Source organism: Panthera pardus, unplaced genomic scaffold (assembly GCF_024362965.1).
Source record: "Panthera pardus isolate Hobbes unplaced genomic scaffold, ASM2436296v1 HiC_scaffold_21, whole genome shotgun sequence".
Lineage (NCBI taxonomy): Eukaryota > Metazoa > Chordata > Mammalia > Carnivora > Felidae > Panthera > Panthera pardus.
Genome location: NW_026526777.1, coordinates 27,318,994 through 27,338,459, shown reverse-complemented (window position 1 = coordinate 27,338,459; position 19,466 = coordinate 27,318,994). Strand labels below are relative to the sequence as shown.

The window sequence follows — 19,466 nt, the reverse complement described above, 5'->3', positions numbered from 1 at the left end:
GCCCTCATCATTTCCTCCTCTTTTTTTTTTTTTTTTAAAAATGAAGAGACATTTTGTCCATATACCTCATTCAGCACTTACAGCCAACTGCTTCAAGGGTTGTCAAATTAGCTGTGTTTTAAATGGCCAAGGCAGGGGCACCTGGGTGGCTCAGCTGGTTAAGCGTCCGACTTCAGCTCAGGTCATGATCTCACCGCTCATGAGTTCGAGCCCCACATCCGGCTCTGTGCTGACAGCTCGGAGCCTGGAGCCTGCTTCGGATTCTGTGCCTCCCTCTCTCTCTGCCCCTCCCCAGCTCATGTTCTGTCTCCCTCTCAAAAATAAACAAAAATGTTAAGCAAAATTTTTAAAAAATGGCTAAGGTGAAACACAGGTCAGTTATTACTATCTTCACCAAACTCCACAGCAAGTATCAGGAGAGCTTTATACTCATAGTTTTATACTCACTTTTGCTGTATGTTTTGCATACAATAAACATTTGTCGAGTGATGGAGCCGTCCTCCTGGAGAGAAAAGACCACAATTTGCCTTCTTTTCTTGTGTTTCTTCTATCATCCACCTTTTTGCCTCTTTCCATGGCTTAACTTAGTCTGGGATCTTGGATGAGAAAATACTGTATCTTGATTTTTTTGTGTGTGGTGAATGATTTTTTTTATTTTTTATTTTTATTTATTTATTTTTTCAATATATGAAGTTTATTGTGAAACTGGTTTCCATACAACACCCAGTGCTCATCCCAAAAGGTGCCCTCCTCAATACCCATCACCCACCCTCCCCTCCCTCCCACCCCCCATCAACCCTCAGTTTGTTCTCAGTTTTTGAGTCTCTTATGCTTTGGCTCTCTTCCACTCTAACCTCTTTTTCTTTTTCTTTTTTTTTCTTCCCCTCCCCCATGGGTTTCTGTTAAGTTTCTCAGGATCCACATAAGAGTGAACACATATGGTATCTGTCTTTCTCTGTATGGCTTATTTCACTTAGCATCACACTCTCCAGTTCCATCCACGTTGCTACAAAGGGCCATATTTCATTCTTTCTCATTGCCACGTAGCACTCCATTGTGTATATAAACCACGATTTCTTTATCCATTCATCAGTTGATGGACATTTAGGCTCTTTCCATAATTTGGCTATTGTTGAGAGTGCTGCTATAAACATTGGGGTTGTATCTTGATTTTTCACACAGGTAACTGAAATTTAGCATTCTCTCCAATTACAAAGGTAAAAAACCACTACAGTATTTATGGTACCTGAGGTTCCGTCGTCAACTGAAATCACAGAAATTTTTATATCATATTATAATTATTGAAAATACTTCACAATGCTATTTGTGCCCATTAGTCCTTCCCTATGACCGTGATTAGACTTATTGCTGGATCCTGTCATTTGCCACATTGAAAACAAACATACATGCTATGTAAAAACGTACATATTTTACACTTTGATAACTGTATTTAAAAATGCAACTGGTTTCCTTTGGAACCCTACCTATTTTATGTCTTTAAGGAAGAGGTCCATAGTTTCACCAGCCTGCCAAAGGGGTCCACAGTACACGAAGGTCGAGACTTGTTGGTTACACAGTGCCTTCTGTGCCTTGATTTTTCGTCAGTGTCCAGAGGGCTGGTGGATCAGAGCAGGTGGCCAGAAAGTGGAGCGGACTAAACCTTTAAAGGTTTTAGAAAATGCTCTGACGGTGCGAAGTGAGATGCTGCCCACTAGTGGCTGGAAGTCGGAACTGCGAGACGGAATATAAGGCAGGACCTTAGGGAGTTTGGGGTTGTGGATAAGCTTCCTGGTACAGTACTTGGGGGGTGAAATAAGAGAATAGAGGCAGCGGATGATTTTGCTCCCGCCCTTATAACCCTGTCGCTTGAAACCCTCGCCCTCGTTCTCTGCTCCAGCCACCTTCGCCGTCTTTCAGCGACTCAGAAGCTTCCTCCCGCTTAGGAAGTTGGCACCTGCTGTTACCTCCGCTGCACGGCCCCTCCCACCTCGTCATCTAGATAACCGCGCTCTCCCTCCGTGTCTACGATCTGGCCCTGAACTGCCAGTCTGGGTCATCCTCCTTGATAATCTCCATTTAAACCTGTGCTCATGCCCTTCACAGCCCTTTCTCAGTTTGTAACTACATAGTCCCCCTGCAATTTTTTTTGTGTGCCATGTTGATCATCAAATTAGAGGGTAAAGACCCCGAGGCAGGGGCTGCCTGCTTTTGTACCCTCCGGCGCCTGCCCAGGGATACTCATTTATTGATGAAGAGTACATTTTAATTGGAAAAGTCATAAAGGGACGGTGAAAGCTAGCAGAATGGATTTAGGTAAGTAAAAAACTTTAGTCAGATGGCTTTCCTCCGTCTATGGCACCCTGTCGACCACCAAGGGCCCTCTGCGTTCCTAGCAGACCTGCTTACACCAGAGACATGGAGACGTCAGGTCCACCACAGTAGAAACAGTAGAGCAAAACTGACGGGCCAAAGATCAGATCCTGGCCTCCATACTTCCTTCTGGGGTTGAGCTCAGCTTCTGGGTGCCTCAGTGTCCCCAACTGTAAAATAGCAAAAATAATAGCACCTATGGCACAGAATGGTTAGGAATGCTAATGAGGTAACGTAAGTAAAGAACTGAGCACATAATAAGTACCCACCAAATGGTACCAACCCAAAGGAAAGCCACATGAGCCTGATGGATTGCCCCCTCTTGCCACCCTCTTGAGAAGCCCTGGATTTAGAAACCAGGGGCAACTTGCAGCAGGGCAGGGCCTGGCTCCTGATTCTTCCCCCTGCTCTGTCTTGGGTGGGATGTTCACGGAGCCTGCTTAGGAAGCAAAACAGAGAGGCAGAAGATTCTTCCTTGTAGCTTGGCTGGATCTCTGGCCATGTGTCTGTTTCACACGGCATATCTGTCCGGCACTAAGGCAGGTGTGCTCAACTTGCTGCTCCTGGAGAGAGGCCTGTGGTTGACGTTAGGATTTGCTCCTGATCTTTCCCACCCTCCCATTCCTGCCTAACTCCTACTTCAGAGACGACTAATCAAGTTCGTTTACTCTGGCGTAAGTGGAGGTGTGACATTTGAAACAGTCTTGGCATAGAATTTCACAGAATAGATTAATGAGCATGTTCGGTGAGTAACATATTCAGCTCAAGAGATATCAGTTGCGGTTATTTCCCTATTATAAAACAGTGGGTTGTCCCCAAAGCGCCAGGCTAGTTGGCCGTCCTTACTTATGTAACATCTGCTAAGCATCTGGCGGCCGAAGGTTTATTTTCCTCTTCCAGGACCAACTGGGCTGTGCGGGTTTGAGTACCCTCAGTTCCGGAAGTTGCCACTAGAGGGCGGCAGCAGCCAAGATAACTACACTCAGGATCCGCCAGACCCAGAATTAATCCCCCAGCAAGGAGGGAAGACGGTGAAAGCAAGAAAAAATGTTAACAAGGATGACTGAAAACAAACCCAGGTGTTCTTTCTCTCTTGGGGACCAAATGGAAGGAAACGAGTAGCTAGCAGGGTTGAAGTTCGACTCAAAGAAGAACTTCCAGAACACCAAGTTTGCTAACGAGAAATTTTTTACAGGTGACTTTTTTTTTTTTTTAACCCCTTCGCTACATCTGTGGAAGCAGAATAGAGGGGACAGTGGGCTCTTCCAGTCCAAGGCCTATGCGACCCCGCAGGTTCCCTTAAAGTAACCCTTCTGTGTGTGTGCCTTAAATGACTCCATTCCGGCAGATGCAATCATAAAATAACTTTATTGGTCAGGTTAACCACCACTCATGCGTTTCCTGTAATAAGGATCCTTTATAGAGGCATGATGGTGTTCACATGCAGACGCTTTCTGAAGGGCCTGGGGGCAGGGGCAGCCTTGCCCCCTCACATCAGAGCTCCTTTGTTGAAATGAGCTGGTTTGGCTTTTGTGGATTTTGGAGTCTGGAGCCAAGAACAGAATCCAGGGCTCCTCCCCTTCACTTCTCAGGGAAGCTGCTTCAAAGCACACACAGTATCAGGGATGTAATGGCATCTGGACAGGGGCCAGGCTAGGACTAGCTCTTCTCAGGTCAGCCCCTGCCCCCGGCCACTCCATCCCAATGGCGCCCAAAGGAATAGGCCGGTTCGGCCCCAGGCAACATCACCTTTCAGACATGGGGAGAATGAATTGCTCTCCAGCCAAGCTATAAAGCAACAGCCATCTTCAGGAATGAGGGTGTAGCTCAGAGATGTGACAGCAGAGGGTTTCATCCTCAGCACAAGCCAGATTTGGCTGCCTGGCCTGGGCTTCACAGACCCAATGAGCATCTCCAGCCGGAGCTTCCACTACGAGCTGTGGTCTCAGGACAAATCAATGCGTACGGCTGAACCACAGCCTCCACCTGTGGGCTAGCCAGGCAAGTTCAGGGCTGCCTGGACTCTGTTTCTCCCATCAGGGTGTAGACCTTTCTGCCTGGACAAGAGAGGGAGAAACTACCTTTCTCGTGCTTTGAGAACCATATGCCTTTGAGGACGAAGACCCAAGTTGGGAGCTGCTGGGAATATAGAGGGTTCTGGGCAAGGGCGAAACCCCAGGGGGCTGCTTCCTTAGTTCGGCTGATTCGGGACGTTTGCCCCCATTATGGATGCCGATGTAAGCAAAGGCTGTCCTTTCCTGTTCGGAAGTCTGATCCACCTTCAAAGAACTGCCCAGCTGCTAAAATATAGCCCCACCCATTTATCAAAGCCTAAGGTTGCTTGTCTCCTCCCGCATCAGTCCCTGAATATTGTCATCATGCTGGTGACCTCCAATCTGGTGGCTTTCAAGGAGCGGAGTTAGGGACGGTGTAGAGGTGACTCCCAGTTTCCTTCCACCTCTAGACACTAGTGTGAGTTCTCTGCATAGGCCACCAGGCAGATGCCCGCACACCTTGGGCTCGCATGCCTCTGCCTAAGGCACGGAACAGGTGTCTGTGGAGCAAGGCTGAGTGGGTGAGGGGGACGAGGGAGGAGGCAGTTGGGCAAAGAGGTATATTCCGAGGAGCACTGAGTGGGAGCCCGGAGTAACCACACGGTCAGCCTGGCAGGCAGGAGAGTGGTCAGGCGTTGCTCACAGAGAGAGCCAGGGATTGTGGGGAAAGCACGCTATGTGCCATTGCCCGAGTGACTTTTAGAGTTCATGACACCAGATCGTTGGGAAGAACTTAGAATAGTGAGGTTTCTGGGGTTGGGACTTCCACGGATTACTTCCTCTGCCACCACATCTGTCCTGGAAAAGTGAGCTGCGGCCGTGTCCCTCAGTAAAAGGCTGCCTGTCCCCTGATCCCACCTGACCCTGCCTACAGGGAAGAAGACTACAGAGGGAGCCCATGGAGTTCTGTCACATGGTCTGTCCCAGACCTTCCAGCAAAAGCCAAACCAAATCATCAAGCCAAATGCAGTGGGGCGCGGGGGGCTTCGGCCCCGTGCCCCGTGCAAGGGCCACTCAGATCTCGATGAGGCTGGCAAGGCGCAGGCAGAGGGGCGCGTCCACGGGCATCGCGCTGCGCTTGATCTCGTTTCCGTCCAGGCGAAGCACCTGCAGCTTGGAGAAGTTCATGACGTCCACCACGGTGCAGAAGCTGCTGATGGAGAACTCTGCGGGGACAAGAGGGGCGGGGGGGGGGGGGCGGGAGAAGCCGGGATCAGGGACCCGGATCCACAGGGAAGCGGGTCGGCCCCGGTGAAGCTGCTGCAATCCTTCCGAGGGGAGGATGGGACTTGGCTGGGTGGGGCAGCGTCTTCCGCGATCGAAGTCATACCGACTGGGACCGCTAGGGGGCAGCGCCGGGGCCAGAGTGGGGGTCTCCGCCTGTGTCTGTCACTCCGCTTCCCAACCACCCCTGATCCTCGCATCACTTTGCAGACCCCGGAACGTCCTGGAGTGTCCTTCCAGCGAGGACGCGATCTTTTCCCGCCTGTAAGCGGCAGGGGGAACCAGAAGGTAGTCAGAGATCAGCTTTAGAGGTTTTGAAGGACTTGATTGCCTTTGGAGAGGGAGGGCTTTGCTGAATTGCTGAGAAGGAAGACTGGGGAAATGGAGGGACCTAAATCTGGAACATCTCCTGACACTTTGCAGATAGAGTGGCAGGAAATTAAAGAGAGAAAGCCCGGGCAGGGAGACAACTGTCTTCGCGTGCCGGAGCTTTGAGGGGGTGCACCTCTTCCTTCCCGGGACTGCCAAAGGAATGATGAGCAAGGCCCTGAGGTCTAGGAAGGCGGAAATCCATAGACGAATACGGCTGCCATGGACCTCAAAAGTCAAATAAACAATTCCCTTGCCTCCTGCATTTAATATATGGCTCACCCCCGCCCCTTCTTTTAATCTCAAAAGAAGTCCCCCTGTTTTGAAGATATCCTCCCCCCCCAAAAAAAAATCCCCACACAATCTTAACAGATACAATAGTTCTCTTTGGTTTTAACATAAATCCGTCTGTTTTGCCTCTGGTTGTCCTTTTGGACAAATCAACTACCTCTGTTCAAGTCTACCGAGTTAGGATCTTGAAGAGAGAAAGCCAGGAACTCGACTGAATCTCCAGCAGGGGTGGCAAAGTCACCACAAAGAGCTGCTGGAGACTCCACTGGTGGCAGCGTGTTGTCTGAGGGCCTCTGGAGGCGGCTCCTGTCGCAGGGGGTCCTGGTGAAGTCGCCTGTCGGATCCCAGTAGGATCTATCTCAAGGGCTGTGACATTGGGACCCAGGGCCTGCTTTTGCTTCTGCCAGAGGCATTCCTCAGCAGGTGGGGCGGCTGGAGGAGCTGGGAGGAGGCTTTTCTGACTCTCTTCCTGGGGGCGACCATGGAGGGCCTCAGGGAGGGTGCGATCACGGGTAGGAAAGGGAAGGTTGCAGGGAAGACAGCGTGGGGAGCTTAAATAGGCTGGTGAGCCAAGTGTTTTTCAATGAGCGCGAACAGTTGTTTCCAGTCTCTCTTAAGAACTGACCAAGAGGAGATGGGGCGAGGCTGCAGCCCATTAACTTGTTCAGCAAATATAAGACAGGAAATCCAGCCCTGAAGAATAATGGAGCTCTGGACTAGAAGGAGGGGGGAGGATAGGAAGTGTCCTTCTATGGACAGCATTCCGTGGGGCGGGGTGGGGAGGGAGCGCGGGGATGATGGAGATCTTTTGGATGCTTTTGGATGTCTCCATTCCGGTCCCGGGAAGTAGATTACATGGCCTCTGAGGGGGCAGGTTGGGGGCAGAGCCTCGGCCAGGGGCTGCATCTGTGGTGGCCACAGAGAAGGGTAGAGTGGGGTGGGCTGCGGGGAAGTCAGGTGGGTCAGCTTATAGATCACTTCCAACTCCACTGCACTAGATGGGGTCTCTACCCCAGCCTCGGGCCCTCCGACCATCTGCTAAAACCCTGGCTCCCTGAGCATGTGTATACATAGGGGGGATACTGGGGCGCCTGGGTGGCTCAGTCGGTTGAACGTCCGACTTCCGCTCAGGTCATGATCTCACAGCTCGTGAGTTCGAGCCCCATGTCAGGCTTTGCGCTGACAGCTCAGAGCCTGGAGCCTGCTTCAACTTCTGTGTCTCCCTCTCTCTCTGCCCCTAACCCACTCGCATCCTGTCTCTGTCTCTCTCAAAAATAAATAAACACTAAAAAATTCTTTTAAAAATAATAAAAAAAAAAAAACAGGGGGTTACTTAGGGGCTTCCAGGCACACCATGCACATCGATTCTGTCCACGCAGCAGACGCCCTGTGCCCCCCCCCCCCCCGTTTGTCTTCCCCAAGCTCAGGAATAGGACAGGGATTCTGCCTGGAGACTCTGGAGGACATTTTCCAGGCCAGATTAAATACTGACATAAGTCTTTCCAAATTCCTCCTGGGGTACCCGCCCAGCTCCACAGATCCCACAGCTCCCGAATAACATTCCGAGCTGTGTTCCCTGGCGGTTGCCAGGCTGGAAAAACTGAGGGGGTTGCTAATGGAGGAGGGAAGGGGAGGGAGGGGACTGGCCTGATTCCCCTGCACACCCTTTAGTTCCTGCCCTTCTTTTAGCTCCTCCCCCAGAGGGTGGCTTCCACCCCACCTTCACCACCCCCCACCAGGTGGCGCGATGGCCCTGGGAGAGGGGCCCCAGCTGGGGGGACTGGGCCTTCCTGCTGGTGGTCTGAATCTGAGAGACACTCCTCACATTCTCAGCCAGAGACACCTGACTCTAGGTCCTTGGATGCTGAAGGCCGGCGCTCAGGGTGACCACTACGTCATCTGGGTGACCCCAAGAGATGGCTACTCCTTCTCTGAAAAGACCTCCGTGTCCCCATCTTCGCAATGCAAAAAGTGAAACAAACGGAGTCGCCCGGGGCGGGGGCTCAGTCGGTTAAGCCTCTGACTCTTGATTTCAGCTCAGGTCACGATCTCACGGTTTGTGGGTTCGAGCGCCACCTCGGGCTCTCCACGCTGACAGTGCGGAGCCTGCTTGGGGTTCTCACCTCTCTCCCTCTGTCTCTGCCCCTCTGTGGCTTGTGTGTGCTCTCTCTCTCAAAATAAATAAATACTTTTTTTTTTTTTTTTTTTAAGTAAAACAAAACAAAAACTCTGCCTGTCAACTTCAAAGTGGCAACGAGAGGGAAAAGGTAGGAATAGTTCCCGTGTGTTGCCTCTCGGTTACGTGCCAGGCCCTGGACAAGCACTTCACATGTTATTAATTCACTAAGAAAAATTAAATGCAGGAGTTGGTGTTATTTTGCCTTAAAAGGAGACTGGAAGAGAGACCAAATGATAACTAGATAAGGGAATTTGGCTTAAATTACATGAGAAGCTGGGGGGGGGGGCGGCGCCTGGGTGGCTGAGTCGGTTGAACATCCGACATTGGGTCAGGTCACGATCTCACGGTTCATGCAGTCAAGCCCCGCATCAGGATCTGTGCTGGCAGCTCAGAGCTTGGAGCCTGCTTTGAATTCTGTCTCCCTCTCGCTCTCTGCCCCTCCCCCACTTACCCTCTGTCTCTGTCTCTGTCTCTCTCTCTCCCTCCCTCTCTCAAAAATAAACATTAACAAAATGACAGGAGAAGGGATTTGGGGGAGACACTGAACATCTGTAGGTTGTTTGGCTTAATGGAGAACTTTCTGGCAAAACCTTGGGACGCTTAAGGGAAGTGATTCTATCTTCTGCGGAGCTTCTGGAAGGGGCAGACCACCCTGTATTTGAGTGGCAGGTGTGCTCCCCACGAAGGCGGAGGGCGACAGGATGTTGTGATAGAGCCCTGCCCTCCCCAGCTTTTTCTGACTATATATAGTCAGGCAATAGCTAATGGGTTCCCTCCCGTGACAGCTGTTCTTTGCTGTCACAATTTCAGGGTCAAACACAGCACGTAATGTGACAGTTCTGGTGTGACAATCCTCCTGGATGTGGAGTAGGGTGGCAGGTGACTTCTGGGTGGGGTGACGGACAGCCATGAGAAAATGGCAGACCCTTTGCGGCATGCGACATCTCAGAGACGTCTCCGAGGACTGCCCCACTTGGGGAGGAGAAGACGTCCCCCCAGAGAAAGACTTTACATAATAAAACAGTTTGGGAGCCCGTGATGGTGTCTTGCCCTTCAAACCAGAGGATCAGACACCTCTCACCTTGCCCGCCCCACTGTCGGCCTCTGGGGCCAGGTGCCTGTCTCGCTCAGAGGGCTGTGCAGCGCGCGGACGTCTTGCCAAATGACTGATCTGTTCCCTGAGCACAGCGAGAGAAAGGGCGGGAGGGAGGATTTGAAGGCTCCGTCCTCATCAGCGCTTTGATGGTGCCTTGTGCTCACAGCAGGCTCCGCTTCCGAGCCCTTTGCCAGTGGTCATTAATGAGTCCTTTCCCAGAGACGGGGGGACCTTGCTGCCTGAGGAAGGGAGGTTAAATGCTGGCTCAGTACCTTCCAGCTGGGATTAAAACATCAGAGGCCCCCGGGTAACGTAAGCACATTCGGAACACAAGATCCTGAGACGGAGCTGAAAAGCAACTAGATGATTCTCTCCGAAATGAATATTTTAGTCCTGAGAGGCAAAGAGGCAGGCTTTTCGACTCCTTGAGGCATCCGCTGGGAAGTGCTTGGAAAACAAGAGGCCCGTGTCCTTGCCCACCACCCCGGGGCCTTGTGGTGATAGGGCTCCAGTTACCCCGGGGGCCTCTGCCCTACCACCAGGGGCTCCTTGTACTCCAGGGAGAAGGGACCAGAACAAGTACCGCATTCAGCTCTGAGAGGCTGCACATTCTTGCCCAACAGCTGTTAGGTTTAAAAAATAAATAAACAGCCAAAACACAAGAGTGACTATAGAGGCAGGAGTAGAGCATGTGGAAACAGAGAGCGCATCCTCTTCTGGCTCAGGAAGTAAGTGCAAACTCCATGGTTTCTTAACAGCCCACCTTCCTCCCGAGACGGACCCTAGAAACCCCACTTAGATCCGCCTGTCTATGAACTGCTTTCATCCCCACCTCTGCAAGCTCACCCCTCACTGCCCCTCGACGTGCAAGCCCTTCCTCTCAGACACCCAGATTTCCTGGCTGTCCCCTGCAGGTGGCCTGTTAAGTGGCTGGTCCCTTTGTGGCACTCCACTTCCCAGAATGGCTTTGTCCCGTTCCTCCAGCCCACGCTCACCTCTCTCTCCAGTCTTAGACGGAAGCTCACCCCTACTGGGAAGTCTCCCTCCAAGCCAACCCACGCCCCCAAGGAATTTTCCAGAACCGCTGTGTAGTCTAGGGGCCATTTTGTACCCCTTGTACGGGGGTATAGCTTGGACTGCAGGCTGCTTCATTCGCGACCTTTGTCTCCCCTGCTTCTATGTCTTTTGCGTGGCTACTGGCACCCGGGACAGGGGTTTTCTAACGGAACAGACAGCCGCTCCCCACCCCCCCTTCGTCAGCGTCTCACCATTGATCCTATTGCCTTGGAGGTAGAGATTCTCCAGGTTGGTGTTGACCGGGGGGATCTTCTGCAGCTGGTTGTAGGAGAGGTCAAGCTCAAGGAGGCTGCTGGAGTTGAAGGTGTTCGAGGCCAGGCCATTGTTGGTGAGACTGTTATGGGACAGCCGCACATAGAGCAGCTTGGGTGACCCCCGGAAGTAGCTGTCAGGGACGGAATAGACGTTGTTGTGCTCCAGGTATAGTTGCTCGAGGGCTGAGGGCAGTCCATCGGGCACCTTCCGCAGGTGGTTGTAACTCAGGTCCAGCAAGATCAGTGACCGGAGGCCCCTCATCGCGCTGCCCACTTCCTGGATCTCGTTGTGTTGGAGGTACAAGGCGGTGAGGTTCTCCAGCCCCTCCAGAGCGTTGTTGGGGACCCTGGAGATCTGGTTGTGGTCGAGATGGAGCTCCCTCAGGGATCGTGGCAGCGGGCCGGGCATCCGGGTCAGATTGTTGTGGTCCATGTACAGCCTCTCCAGGTGCCTCAGCTTGGAGAAGATCTTCCTGCCCACCTTGTCGCTGGTGATCTGGTTGCCATGGAGAGCAATCCAGAGCAGCCCCGTGGCGTTGTCGAAGACCCCTTCCTGGATGGACGAGATCTGGTTGTTCTGGAAGTAGACGTACTTCATGCGGGACGGGACGAACGGCAGGTACTTGAGGTTGCGGTTGTCGCAGTACATGGCTGTGGGGAAGTTGGGGGGGCAGTCGCACTCCTGGGGGCAGTCGCGGGGCTCTGGAGGGGGTGGAGAGCCGTAGGCATAGGCTGGACCTTCCTCCACCCCATAGGGGTAGGGCTCATAGGGCTCGTAAGGGTAAGGGTCATAGGGGTCGTAGTAGGTGGACTGCTGGCTGCGGAGGTAGTGGAACCACCAGTGGGGGTCTTCGTCATACTGGGCCCGGGAGAGGGAGCAGAGCCCTGCCAGCAGCAGGAAGGAGGCCCACTGCATTTTGTCTCTCTGGAAGAGGGGAGAGAGAACAGAGCGAGCAGGCATGAGTGAGACAGTAGGGAGGCAGGACGACGGATCGGGGCGGGGCTGGGGGGCGGGGAGCCTTGGGCTGGGAGCTGTGCCGATTTCACCGGGAGCCCGGTTCTCACTGCCTGCGTGCCTCCCCTCCCCCAGTGCCGACTCCGCACACGCGGTCCGGCTCGGCCGTGGCCACCTGGGGGAGCTGGGTCCATTTTACGGAGTCACAGAAACAGAGCCTTCAAGATTAGAAGGAACTTGAATGGGGGGGGGGGCACTGCATTTTTTTCTAGGGGCAGGTCCTCAGGATCCTCTAGCCACCTGAAGGTTCTGGTGGCGGAGCTGGAGAGCCCACGGCAATCATCCCTGTGGGGGCGGGGGTGGGGGTGGTGGGTGCTCTTCAGGCGCGAATTCGTATTCAGTCTGCATTTCTCGGGGATATGATATTTTCCAAGAGTCCAAGGAAAAAACCCTCTGGTTCCTTCCATGTCTCTGGGAAACCTCCAGAAGCAGCTTGAGACCTCCAAGGGGAAGGTCTGAATTACTTCTGGAAGATCTTTTGGTCTCTTGGGCAGGCTGGGGGTTTCGGGTTTCCAGTCTTGGGGGAGGGGTGTGGCCCCCCCCTGCAGTCACCGCAAGGTTTGGGCTACCCTCCAAAGCGCCAGTGTCTGGAACAGTCTGCTGGGTGAGAAAACTCTCCGGTGGGCAGTTTTGTGGCTACACACGCAGCCCGGCTGGCACAGGTCTTCATGTAGCACAACGGCCACAGTCCCCTCCAGACGGGGGACCCTGGCTCCAGGTATGGCACTTGTCTTCCGGTGTGTGGGGTCTGGGTCTGTCTACCCGATGTGGTCTGTGCTGTCTGGTAAAGTGTTAGCCCCCCCTCACGCTCCACCATGGACATTATGCTAGAGCCACGTGAGGCCCAGAGAAATGAATGAGGAACACTGAAAAATGGAAAAGGAATCGAAGACACTTGAGTGTACCCGAGAGAACGTGGCTCTGGAGTGGGATTCTGGCCTCCCCTCTCCCACCCTAAGCTACCTGTGATGCCACCTGGATTACCAGCCTCCTACTAGGCCCCCACTGTGCCAGGCAGCCTGTTGCCTTGGGCCCGTGCGCCAGTGAGATGAGAACAGGGCAGGCTTGGAGAGAAAGGTGGGTTTGGTGCATGCTGGGAGGGAAGCTGAAGGTATGGGGGGGACCAGGGGCTGGCATATCAGGCCTGGGCACCCTGCTCTGAATACCTATAGCCAAGGCACCAGCTAGCCCTTGCAAGCAGTGGGAACCTTCCGGAGCTGTGAGTGTCACCCTTGTTCCGAGGAACCTTAGAATCTTTCTTGGTCCCGGAAGGGTCACATATGTCCCTCACATTGCTGTTGGGCCTCCTGGGACGGGCAACTGTAGACAGGAGAAAGAAAGGAATCTAAAAGTCAGCATCAAATCCAACGAACTGATGGGAAAAGACCCTGACTGAGGCACTCAATCTAGTCACCTTCTGCCACCGTTCCTCCCGGGCCCCCGAGCTCTCTGTTTCCTGAAAGTGATTCCCTTAGGCCCTCTTCATTCCATTAGCCTCTGGGCTGCAGAGGAGAGCCATCTGGCTCATCCTCAAGCGGCCTCAGGCCTCAGACAAAGAGCCCACAGTGTTTCTGAGAAGCCAACCCAACTGCCCACTGCCTGGGCACGCTGGCTAGGCCCTGGATCTGTCCAGGAGGGAAGACGGATGGAGTGGCCCACTGCCAACGGCGCATTTTTCCATGCACAGCCCTGGGCTGCTGCAGGACCAAGGTGGCACAGTGAGCCTCTGTCTCCATTTCTCCTTCCAGACCGGGCATCTTGGCAGGCAAGAGCCACCTTCCTCCTCAAGACCCAGCTTTCCAGGGGCTGTGCATCCTACCCACGTTGGCCTCTCCTTAGGAGCCATGAGTGCTAAGAGGGCTGGATGGGAAACTTCTGCCTCTCCTCTCTTCCGACTCTTAGCAGTGTTGCTCCAGGGTCGTATGCTTTTCAATCCCCCTGCCCACCCTAATGGTGGAGACCCTCCTGTGCGCAGAGATTTGTGAGGTGGAAAGTTTCTGGGATTGGGGCTCCATGAGTTGTGGGAGGCTGACTCAGGAGTTCGTGCTGTTCTTTTATGCCTCTACAGCCTTTCCCTCCTATCAGGATCCAGGAAGTCAGAACAGAAGTCATCCCCTCAGCTGGCTTGGACCCTCCCTCACAGTTCCCTGAACATGGTCAATTCTCAACTCTTCTCTTTATTCCCTCCCTTTCCCCCCAGCAACACACACACACACACACACACACACACACTCACACTCCCTCCATCCTTCCCCTATAACAGCACTTAGGTACCACAACTTGCCTACAGGACAGACTGGAGGGCTGAGTGGTGGATGCTGAGTGCTGGCTTCCCTAGATACCTAGTCCTCTACTTTTTCATGCCTGAGAAATGGAGTCCCCCTCTCCCCCCAACAACCAGAAAGAAACCGTAGGACAGAGTAACATGTTCCCTCTCCTCCTCCTTTGCCCCTCTCGGCATCCTGGGGTCATGGCCCAGATGGGAGAATGAGGAATGGTTCCTCCCTGCCAGCCCCTCTCCCCACACGCCAGCCCCTTTCCTTGATTCCCGTTATGGAACCACAAGGGACCAAAAAACTGAAGTAAAATGGCTAAACTTACCTCCAGTTGAACCTTTCAGAGAGTGACCACGTCCCTCTGTCTGGCCTCCTTGGGTTGGAGAACGTGTGAGAGAGAGAGAGAGAGAGAAGACAGAACGTCTACTGAGAGTGTGCGGGTCTGTGCCAGGCCAGGGTCCCGCCCCCAAATTCCTAATCAAATATTGTGAAGAGAGGGACTGAGGAGGCTGGATCCTGGCTTTTTCGGCTCTGCTGCAGGGGCGGAGCTCACACTCAACCAGGCAAAATTCTTCTGTCCGCCTGACGTTATAAAAACCACCTCTTTCCACTCACTTATCTTCCCTAAAGCATTGGCAGCTCTGAGTCTCTTTCTGCTGAATGAGTTAGTGGCGCCTTAGAAGGTATTTGTACAGTCTCTTACCAAGTGCCTGGATTTCTCATTAAACCCACAGGCCAGATGCAGGGCTGGGGAGGGCAGGGATTTGGGAAGAGGCATCTTCACGCTTTTAGCAACCCATGTGTCCCCCCAGAGAGCCAGGACTACTTAGCCTTCTTGGCTCCCCCTCCATGCAGGTGGTCAGACGAGGGCGTAACGGAGCATGACACAGGACGGCTGGCTCTGGCTCTAGTTCCATCCCTTACCAGTGTAGACTCGTCTGGGCGGCAAGTTTTCCCTCCTCCATCGGAATTAACGGAAAGGAAGGGGATCTCACGTTGGTTGATCACTTATTGTGCACTAGCATCGCGCACTGTCCTTTAATTGCCTGGCAACCGTTCTGCTTGCCGTCTCTGTGAGTTTGCCTAGTCTAGAACCTCGCATCGGTGCAGTCGCACGGTGTTCGTCTTTTTGTGGCTGGCTTGTTTCGCTTAGCATGGTGTTCTTAAAATTCCTCTGTTGTGGGGTGTGCCAGAGTCTCCTTCCTACCACATTCGACTGTGCGTATATGCCGCATTTTGGTTATCCAGCGATGGACATTTGGGTTGCTTCTGCCTCTTGGCTCTCGTAAATAACCCTGCAATGAACATGAGGGGACAAATATCTTTTTGAGACCCTGCTTTTGATTATTTTGGACAGATGCTCAGAAATGGAATTGCTGGGTCACATGGTAATTCTGCTTTTCATTTTTTAAGCCACCCTACTATTTCCCATAGTAGACGAGAACACCAACAGTGTGCAAGGGTTCGAGTTTGAGACACTCCTGATGTAAAAAAAAATGCATACCAATTGAGAAAGCCTCAGATTTGAATTAGAAGACTTTAGAGGGGTCAAGGCAGATGCGACTTCTGGTTGCTCCCATCGGTCTGAACTGTGGAGGCCATCGGGAAGGTCTTTGTCAGGAACCCACTCTTCTCAAGACTTATGAAGAGTCTTTTAAAAGATTAAACGTAACGAATGGTTGCTGACCACCTGCTTTAACTAGGTGGTTTATGGGGCACCTGGGTGGCTCAGTCGGTTAAGCGGCCGACTTCGGCTCAGGTCATGATCTCGCGGTCCGTGAGTTCGAGCCCCGTGTCGGGCTCTGTGCTGACAGCTCGGAGCCTGGAGCCTGTTTCAGATTCTGTGTCTCCCTCTCTCTGACCCTCCCCCGTTCATGCTCTGTCTCTCTCTGTCTCAAAAATAAATAAACGTTAAAAAAAAAAATTAAAAAAAAATAAACTAGGTGGTTTACTTATGTTATTGCATTTAATGATCACAGGAGGTATTTTGTTTTGGAAAAGGAGGTGCAGGGATGTGGTGTGCCTAGCTAAAGAGTGGTAAAACAAGGATTTGAACCTTGATCTGCATGATTCTGAAGCCCACAGAATTTCGCACACCAAAAGGCCAGAGGACTGACGGAGTGGAGGGTGCGATCACTGCCCTACTGTCCCAGTCGGACTCAGTGACTATGGAGCCCAGCTAATTATAGTGGCCCAATCTGCTGGAATCTGGAGACAGGGGAGGATAACAATGAGAGGGGGCTGGGATACAGAGCATCTCTTCTGGAGCCCACACACCTTTCATTTCAGTTTAACAAATATGAGCATGTACTCCACGGCCGGCGTGGTCTTAAATGTTGGGCACACATAGAAGGTTCCCATATAATGCCTACTCACAAGAAAGCAGGAGCCTGTGTGGCAAACTCTGATCTCGTGAGTGAGGCAGAGTGGCCTTAATATGAAGATGGTTTTCAACAATGCATGGATAAGCTTCTCATCTTTCTTGAGTCCAGAAAGCAGACCCTGGTTTTGACAACAGGGCCCAAGAGACACTTCTTAGAGGGGCCTAGACAGCCGGGCACATTCACCCCACTGGGTACAGATGGTTATTGTTTTAAACTGCAGCATGGTGAACAATACTGCATTTACTAACAGTGAAAGTCAGGGGAGCCTGGGGACCAACCATTGACTGGGATCCTTCCCAACAAAGCTCCACCCAAAAAGGCAGTATCTCCATGTGTTGTGGTGACCATTTCTAAAGCTGTGAGATTTGCACCAAGTCTTTAGTTATCTGTCCTGTTCCAAGGTGGGCTTGGGAGGAAGAAAGAAGAGAGGATGACTGGGACCAGGTCAGGAGGCAGGTTCCAGGGGACCAGCCACTGTTCAAAAGTTCCTTTGTCAATGGGCTCTAATCTCCATTTGGACTACTTCTGCTCTGTTTGCCTGGGTCCTGGATCTAGGCCCTCGGAGCTTGGCTTCAATATGGGAAACCAAGTAGGGGATGCTGATGTCCTCCAGATTGCCGAGGGAGTCCACATGTGAAAAGGGTTCATTTGGGACACTGGTGCTCTCTGGGAGGCGTCGAGCCAGCCCTACCCAGTCACCAAACTGCAAGCAAACTAAAAAGAGAGGCTCTGTTATTCAGTTATGTAACCCCTAGCTCCAGCTGGGCACACAACGTCTGGTGCTTAGTAGGTAATCAGCAAAGGGTTATGGAATGAATTGTATTTTTGGCTCCCTACAGTCTGCCTGTCTTCAGTACCCAGCGCAGGGTGGAATAAACAGCACCAACAAGGCCAGGAAAACTGTTTGGCCTTCGGACCTATTTGACTTTCCAGGGGTTCAAGCCACTGCTATTTCCTCTCTACCCAGAAAAGTACAGGTTAAGCCACAACCGCTAGGCAAAGCTGATTGTCTCTGATGTTGGACCCACCCTGTCTGGAAGGGATGAAATGTGTTCTGATTCAAATCCCTGTCCGCAAAGACACCGTGATGCTTCAGTGGCCACCACCCCCTTCCTCTTTCTCCATAAGCCCCAGTACCCCCTGTTTTTATAACATAGCCTCTGATCCCCAACGATCAGGGGATGGAGGGATACGGCTGGAAATCCACCCAAACAGAATTAGTGAGTTGAATATAAAGAGGTCAGTAGAAAGATGATCATGGTGGTACAATCCAGACTCCACTGCTGCCCCATCCTGAAAGCTCTTGACGCCAGAGAGGGATTGTTTACTAGTCTGATGTTTTGATGGAAAGTCTAGGCTACACTGGCACCCAATAAGAGTGTCCCGAAGTTTCCAGTGCAGATGTTTCTCTTTATTCCCTTAGTATTGAGGGGTCATTAGAAGTCCTCACCATGGATAGTCTCCTCTTTCCAGAAGGATGAGACAAAGATATTGGAGCCGGAAAGACTCGTTTTCTTTCAAATGGAGTTGAGGGCTTCAGAATTTTCTTCTAATAAGCTCCTTAAAATAAGACAGAGAACAACGTTTCTCTTTTAATGGATAGCATCCCTTATTTTTACCGTGTATTTACTGCACGCTTGGTGTTGTTAATCTGATGATGATATGACGGAATTCAGAAGATCGCCTTCTAGAAAGTATGAATGCATTTGAATTGGGAAGTCAGGGTTGGTTCAGGGAGAAAAACCTAAATGAGGAAGGAGGCAGACGAGATAACCTAAAATCTGAAGTCTGGAGGTGACTCAGTGTATGACATACTTCTTGTTTTGCAAATGAGCTAAGAATTAATGATGTTCCTTGGGCTGTACTGGGGAAGAGAACCAATATAAGACAGACCAGTTCCAAGGATGCCAGCACTTGCTACAATTACCTGACTTTGGTAAGACCAGGACTCGATATTAGCTCTAAAATACCAGCTACCATTTCTGAGATCCTCACCACAACCCCATCCAGTAGGTATTATCATACTTTATGTTTACAGATAAGGAAACGGAAGTTCAGAATGTCTCACAGTTCGTGAGATCAAACCTCACATCAGGCTCTGCACTGACAGCACAGTACCTGCTTGGGATTCTCTCTCTCCCTCTCTGCCCCTCCCCTGCTTGTCTCGCTCTCTCTCTCTCTCTCTCTCAAAATAAATAAATAAACATAAAAAATAAATAGCAGTCACCTTTGGTTATTTTACTAGATTGCAAGTTCCCTGAGGAGGGAGGCAATGTCATTAGTTAGCATAATGTTTGGCCAAGTACCTGGCACTTATTAGGCCCTTTCTAAACACTGGTTGAATAAATGGAAGGTGTGAAAGCTGGATTTTGCCGAAAGGTAGTAAATCTACTTTCATAACTTAAACCAATCAGAGAGAAGCTAGCCAAGGATAGAGGCGGGACTTCTCCCCCACCCTGCCAAGGAAGAACAAGAAAGGCGACTGCAAGGTCAGTGTAGGACTGCAGATCTGGAGAAATATCTTTGGTGGGAGTGGGGAGGGTGGGGGCGGAAGGTCAGGATTTAAGAGCCAAGTACAGAGCAGCCCAGAAGAGGAGATGTCTGGCTCCTTCTCAGACAGAGTTGAAGAGTCAAATTTAGGGTGGAGGGGGGGTAGAACAAGAATACTACCTAAGGAATAGCATCATTCTGAATCCCTTTGGGCTGAGGAAAGAGATCGGCTCCTACCTGAGGATGGACAGGGCTAATTCCTCAAAGCAAGAACCAGTGACATGGGGCCATGCAAAGGTTTAAGGACTCAGATCTATTTCTACTGGAGTTCAGAGAATAATGGAGAATAATGATCCTTAGTAATGTGTGCGATGTCTTGAACTCTGG

General features: G+C 51.7%; 1 protein-coding gene across 1 annotated transcript; it reads right to left on the bottom strand.

The window, feature by feature from the left end:
• Positions 1-3,719: 3,719 nt before the first annotated feature.
• On the bottom strand, positions 3,720-14,665 carry FMOD (fibromodulin). The gene is made up of 3 exons (XM_019432205.2): positions 14,531-14,665; positions 10,852-11,839; positions 3,720-5,590 (listed from the first exon to the last, which is right to left on the bottom strand). The coding sequence occupies exons 2-3, from the start codon at positions 11,828-11,830 to the stop codon at positions 5,439-5,441; spliced, it is 1,131 nt and encodes a 376-aa protein (XP_019287750.1). The 5' UTR covers positions 11,831-11,839; positions 14,531-14,665; the 3' UTR covers positions 3,720-5,438.
• Between the last annotated feature and the right edge of the window lie 4,801 nt (positions 14,666-19,466).

What these genes read in the sequence shown, in the direction of transcription:
- FMOD (XM_019432205.2), bottom strand. Translation starts at nt 11,830, where the DNA reads ATGCAGTGGGCCTCCTTCCTGCTGCTGGCAGGGCTCTGCTCCCTCTCC. An exon ending in CCAAGGCAATAGGATCAATG is followed by an intron (nt 5,591 to 10,851) that starts GTGAGACGCTGA and finishes TTGTCCCCGCAG; the next exon opens with AGTTCTCCATCAGCAGCTTC.